Source organism: Solea solea, chromosome 16, assembly GCF_958295425.1.
Source record: "Solea solea chromosome 16, fSolSol10.1, whole genome shotgun sequence".
In the NCBI taxonomy this organism is placed as follows: Eukaryota; Metazoa; Chordata; class Actinopteri; order Pleuronectiformes; family Soleidae; genus Solea; species Solea solea.
Window position 1 is genome coordinate 14,541,289 of NC_081149.1, and position 6,925 is coordinate 14,548,213.

Genomic DNA, 6,925 nt, shown 5'->3' on the forward strand with positions numbered 1-6,925 from the left:
TGAGACAGTGAAGAGGGGAATATCCTCCCCCATGTGCATCTAATCGTCCATTCAGGACCCTCTTAATGGCTTGTCAGTTCCCCTTGCCCTTCCATTTTCTGTCCAATTAATTCCTTTCTAGCTCTCCGGATAAAAGGACACAATAGGGCCCTCCACCGCATAATGAATCATTAAAATTCAGCAGCGCGGCCCTGGCACTTGGCTTCTCCCTGGGCTGGTTAGGGACTGCTGCTTGGCATGCATGCCAGGGCCAACTTGAGCAATCCACCCTCTGGACCAGTGGAGATACAATCTCTCCTCATTCCTCTCTTTTCACTGGTTTGACGAAAACATTTAATCTGTCTTTTGTTTTGGTGGAAAGTCTATAGGCACATAGGAAGAAACACCGTTTGCCTATATGAAACAACTATGAGATTTGTTTTTGACACTTTCGCTGAGGAACAATACAATAAAAGAACGTATATATTATGGAATCATTCCCTAAAGGTCTCATGGTCTCAGTACAGATGTTAAACCAAAAAAAAAAGAGAACAAACGCTGCCCACTTTAATCGTTATTCATTAATCATGTCACAAATTATTTCCCTTTATCTTTTAGAACAAATATGACCACCGCGTCACCAGATTTGGACACAAATGAGAAAGACACAGACAAATATGAAGAAAAGTATCTTTTATTTATTTATTTTTTTTAAAAAATGGCCAGCAAATGGGTTAGCTGTGCATGTGTGAATCAAACTTGAGTTAATAGAACAACAATCATTTTCACAGCCTCTCTTATACAATTATACACCAGAGTAATATACAAAACACAGTTCCGTGGAGGAAGAACTCGGAGCACGACGCTCCGCACGTTTCTCATAAAGCGTCTCACAGAACATCACAAACCAAGGCTGTAAGGAATGATGTCGAATTAGGAATAAAATCAAATTAATTGCAGGGTTTTCCTGGTGTAGCTTACTGATTGTGTGCTGCCGCAAGTTTGTTAATAATCCGCTTTTTTCTTACTGAAATACTGACGATAAGCATTAGAAGGCACAAAAACGTTTTTTTTGTTTTTTTGTTGGGGTTTTTTTGCGCGAGACCGCAGCAGTGAGTTGGCATGGGGATGCTGGAGATATATTTAGGCTATTACACACACACTTAAACTCTTCTTTAAAGCCTACTTCGCATTAAATAATCCACAAAGTCATTTTCAGTAAAAAGTTGTTTTAGGCATCACCGGTGTCATAGGATAGGTGTCTCTTCTCCAAGGAAATGGCGCTCACAAAGAGATGCACTCTGTCTCCCTGACACACACACACACACATGCGTACACATGAGCGTACACATGTTGCTCATCCACATGTACAGGAGGTCCAGCTGACGTGTCACTCAGAGTGTGCGGTGTTATTTTACCCCATTTCCTTTAACCCTCGATCATGACTAATCGCAATTTGCCAAGCATTGCTGTCAAACACCTGTTCTGTCCTGTGCTTGGTCTATTTGTCCTGTCTTGCAAAACGGGAACGGAGACGGAGAAGTTGGAACAGGAAATTGTCTTTAATGGAATGATGTCAAATGCACTGAAATTGTACTGACCCTTAACTTCATTTACTTTGTTTTTTTCAACACAAGCCAAACAGTACTGTCAATAACCAAACTCACATTAAATGTGTTTATCTACTTAAAAACAAAAACAATGGAAAGAAACAAAAAAAAAATAAGAAACCAATAACGCATGAACATAAATACATATAAGACTTTTATGCCAAAATGACCTTAAGATAAGATTCATATGAGCCATTTAGTTAAGACGGATCCACCAATGCAAATGGACAAAATGTGCTGAGATATAGCTCTGGTCATTAATGTAAATCTTTCTGCAAATTTACATAATTGGTCCCGTGTATATTCTCCAAAGTATCTGCTTCTCCATGAAGAGGACACAAGGGGTGGGGTGAGATGGAGGCAGATGATCCGCTGTGGCGACCCCTAAAGGGAGAAGCCTAAAAACAAGAAGAAGAAGAAGAAGAAGAAGTATCTGCTTCTCCATCTGCTTCACAACAAAATTGGGCCAAACTGTTTCTCTCCTACACAGCTCAGTGGCAGGCCTTTGCTTTACCTCAAGTGTGCGCATACGTGCAATCTTAAACTAGAAAGAGGGGGGTTGTACGGGATGTAGGCGTAGGCGACATGTCCTCATGGAGGAGTTTTGGCTCACCAACAACACAATTTGTCTTTGTAAAAAGTCTTACGTGTGTGTTTTCATCGCAACACTAGAACTTTGTATAAAATCAGCAGGCACTTTTTTTTTCCTTTTGTTTGTTTCACGTTTCAAATCGTCACAGGTAACCTACTACCATCTACACACACTCCTCCACTCGCACCGTACGTCCTTCATTAGTAGTGCATGAGTCTGAATGAGTCTCCGGGGTTGTACTGTTTCTCGTGCCCCTAAGGTCGAGACAGTGTGGTGTAGACGGGCTGGTCCCAGCTGGAGGCAGTGGGACTGTGGGCAGGAGCCATGGACAGACTGTTGAGGATCGGGCTGGTGTAGGGCCGCCTGGATGAGTGGAAGTAAGGGTACTGGTAGAGGCTAGAAGGGTAGCCAGAGTAAGGGTTGTAATAGTTGGAGCTCTGGAGGTCAGTATAGTCACACTGGGAGCTGGAGAAAGAGGCCGCGGCTGCAGCAGCCGATGTGGCCGAGGTGACGCAGGCTTGGCTACTGAAGGAGCCATAATCGGAGTGTGAGGGCGACCCATGGGAGTGCTCGCTGTAGTGGCTGGGGCTCAGTTGCTCCGTTTTAATATGGAGCCGATGTTGGGCCACCTCGCCGGCAGAGGAAGAGGAGGAGGAGGACATGGGGCCTTTGCGACTCCACACTGATCCGTTGGCACCTGTGTGGCCGTATGAGGAAGTGTAAGAGCTGCCGGGCGCTGGAGCCTGCCCGTGGCTGTGGTCTGAGGGCAGGGCGGAGGAGCCTGAGGTGTGGCCGTTGAGCGGGAGGTACTGGTCGAACTCATGCACATCGAAGGTCTCCATGTTGCTGATGACATCAGTGCTAAGCTCGGAGATGTCCACGTTGCTGAAGTCGATGTTTTGCCTGCTGCTGTCAACAAGACGACGGCCTTCATGCTTCAGATCCTGTTTCACACCGTGGTGCAGATCTGTTTTGGGAGTGGTGGGTGGTGTTGGGGGACCATGGGGCTGACCTGAGGAAAACACGAATAAATAACGTTCATCACCACATGAAAATGATTAGAACACTATTTTAAAATGAAACTGTCAAACAACGTGACAACATACCTGCATGTTCAGGGTGGTGGTGTCCATCTGTCATCCCTGCCAGTCCTCCCATGCCGGGTTCAGCTTTATACATGTGATGTGCCAGTTCTGCTCCCGAATCTGAGTCACTCTGGCCTGGCTTCACATTCTTCCGTCGCCGAGGCTGGTACTTGTAGTCTGGGTGATCTTTCTTGTGCTGAACGCGGAGCCTTTCTGCTTCATCAACAAACGGCCTCTTTTCACTCTCTGAGAGCAAGCTGTGGTGAAAAAGAAGGAACGACAACATTTGAAATGCTGATGCCACAAGCCACTTCAAAAACTTTTTTACTATCATCAACTCGTCAGGAAACAACTTTTTGTTGTCTAATTTATACTTCTACACTATTCCATTTTTTAAAACTCAATTATTTACAAGCCCAAGTCATTGGCAAAGGATGATAAAGTTTAATTATTTAATAAATGTTGCTGCTCCTTGTCTCCATGTATAAATCTAAAGCCATGGATGCTCAGACACTTTCTTTTAAATATGTAAATGTCAAAAAATAAAAATTAAAAAAATCCTTACCGCCACAGTTTCCCCAGCGTCTTGCTCAGTTCGGCGTTGTGCAGGTGCGGATATTGATCCGCCAGCTTTCTGCGCGCCGCCTGCGCCCAAACCATGAACGCATTCATGGGTCTTTTGACGTGGGGTTTGTTCTTCATGGATCCGCTCCCTCGCACGGGCATGGGCACCAAGGACCAGTCGTATCCCTTGAGCACCTGAGAAACGGCTTCCCGTATGCAAGCCGGGAACCGGTCGTCATCCTCGCAGTCCAGTTTCTTGCCCAGACCGGTGAGCAGGGATCCTTGGCCGTCGGATCCCGTCGGCGAGGACGGAGCGTCTGAGTCGGACTCGTCCTGAGACATGGAGCTGTTTGTGCCGGATGGACTGCACGGCTGGTCGCCGCCACACTTGTCATGCTCCTCTGTCATTTTTAACATTATTTATTCAGACCCACCGGAATTAGATATCCGAAAACAAGGTGTGAATATCAATAAAAAAAAAAAAGAATGAAGTCAAGGGCGCATGGAAGTGGCCAGTGCGCTTCTTTTTCTTTTTCTTTCTTTTTTCTTTTTTTGTTAAACACGGTGCGCCACACTCAGTAAATCCCTTTCACAATATGAGTCAGTGAGAGTCTGCTGTGTTTCCTTCTGCTTCCCAGTTTGTTTGTCTTCGCTGTGCCTTGTTGTCCTTCGCTGTCATGAGAGATGCGCTGGTGAAAGTTGCGGTCCACACTGTAAGCTCGAGTGCTCCACGTTACAGCAACTTGTGTTGGAGTTTTAAATCGTCACACCACCTTCCGCGTGGGATTGGCTGGAACAAATCACCACTTCCCCCATTGGTTCAGGGTTTAATGTGGGCTTCATTATTATAATGATTTTTTTTTTCTTCTCTTTTAATCGGGTATAAAGTTCTGTTTTTTTATTCAAAGGTGTACACGGTGCAGCATTATCCCACGAAACTCTTTATTGGATTCAGAAATGAGTCATTAATAGAAAACTTTAGGGTGGTTTTATTCATATACTTATGCAGTCAATAAAAACATCTCCAGTGTGAATGTACAATTTAGTAAGTGATTTGATTGTTGTCTCTGTATATCTGTACTGTAATACACTTTTGCTTTTAATGTCAATATTAGGTATTTAAATCAAGATATTGACATATATTCAATAGATATTTTTAATGAATCTATTAATTAATGTGTCAAATGTAAAAACAAACAAACCTGCACACCAAGGTTTAATGATTGATACTTAGTCCATTACATATGGACATATATAAATGTAAACCTTAATATAAATATAGATTTATAGATATAACACGATAACGAAAACAGACACTCTTGTGACATTGTAACAATAATTCATAATCAAATTAGAACACTTCCAGGCAGCAAACAAAAGAATAAATATCTTAGTAAGAAATCAATAATGACAAATGTACATTTTTATCAGTCTGACAGATGTGATTGCTGCAGAGACAGAGTGACGTTCCCACAAAAACAATCAAGCAAAAACTATTTTAACGAAGAGTTCAATACTTGATATTAAGATGTCCATGGCTGTAAACATTTGGTACCTTCTATGAAGTGAATTTGAATCTTATATATGTATGTATATATACATGTATATATATATATATATATATATATATATATACACATATATGTGTGTATATATACATACATACATACATATATACATATATATGTGTATATATGTATACATATACATACATATATACGTATATATGTATATACATATACATATACATATGTAGTCCATATTCAGGGGACAAAGTGTCTGTTTTCATCAGTGTTTGTGGGATCCATAACTCACTTCCCACCACCATCGCAGGTGAGTTTTTCCATGACTCTGAAGATATAAAAAGCAGAGCAGATAAGAGGGTGAACTGAGTCACGGCCTTTGTGCTGATGTATTGTCGAGTGATTTTTTATCACCGGCCTCTTCATGCAAAGACAAGGTATGTTTGTCCTGGATGGCAGTCTGCTTTGCTCGACGTACGCCGCATGTGGCTGAGGGAAGACGAGAGTTTATACTTTGGAAATAATAAGTTTTACCTCTGGGATTTTCTGCCACAGAGGTGAAGGTTTGCACAGTAAGGTAAGATGTTTTGTTTTTTCTTTCATTAGCATTAGGTTCAAGAAGACAAAGAGCTTGAAATTGAATGAAACCATATTTTTTATTTAATGTAGGACTGGCTGTCTCTAATTACCGTACAACGTAACACCAAATTACTTGTTTCTGTTCTGTTTTAAAAGTTACCCTTTACCAGAAGGTTGGCCGGCCTTTTATTTTATTTTTTTCCTTTTTTTTTTTTTTTTTTTGCAGCTGCTGTCAAAGTGCTTGCTTGGGTCAAGTTGTGTGTGAGTGAGACAGAGAGAGATAGAAGGAGGGGGTGCAGACACACAGTGCAGATGAGAGTTGTCAAACATCAACATGTCTAGCTTTGCACATGGTGAAGTATTTAATGAGTGTCTACATACACAGGATTAAGTATGTATGCATTAAAAAATGATTCCGCCCTCCCTAAATGTCATAAAAATCCTTTCATCAGGGTCGAGGCATCCACAAATCAATACAAACGAAGCCAGCGTGTCATAGTTCCCAAAAGTGCTTAACTCGTTTACACTCTATTGTGTCTTCAGTGTCAAACAGATTGACACTGAAGACACATCAGGACGAGTGCACCATGTGTGACGACGGCCGTTGTCGAGTGGCGCTAAGAGACTGTGGGACAGACTTGGGTTTTCTGAGACAGAGAGAAAGAGACAAACTTAAAAAGACTCCAGCTTTATCCCTCCCTGTATTGTGGTGAGAAACTCTGGCCAGAGTTTTTGGGCTCTGGGCTCTTGATTAGAAAAGGGAAGAGCAAAAGAGGAGAGGTAACCACGCATGAACCTTAACTGTCCCAAAAAATGAAGGAAGGTTTTCATTTTCCTATTTTTTGCAACATGCGTCTCAGAGGAGAGAACCGGGTAAGGATTTTCCGATTTCTTTCGGGCGCTAGACGACCATGTTAGCTCTTGTTTGTGTCCTATAGGCGCTTCTACACCACATGTAAATTATACTCTCTGGCTTCTAATGTGCATACAAAT

The 6,925-nt window shown here is 42.3% G+C and overlaps 1 protein-coding gene across 1 annotated transcript; it reads right to left on the reverse strand.

Annotated features, from left to right (window-relative positions):
* Positions 1-655: 655 nt before the first annotated feature.
* Positions 656-4,584, reverse strand: LOC131475938 (transcription factor Sox-8). Its single transcript, XM_058654338.1, has 3 exons — positions 3,832-4,584; positions 3,288-3,523; positions 656-3,193 (listed from the first exon to the last, which is right to left on the reverse strand). The coding sequence occupies exons 1-3, from the start codon at positions 4,245-4,247 to the stop codon at positions 2,436-2,438; spliced, it is 1,410 nt and encodes a 469-aa protein (XP_058510321.1). The 5' UTR covers positions 4,248-4,584; the 3' UTR covers positions 656-2,435.
* Positions 4,585-6,925: the final 2,341 nt, after the last annotated feature.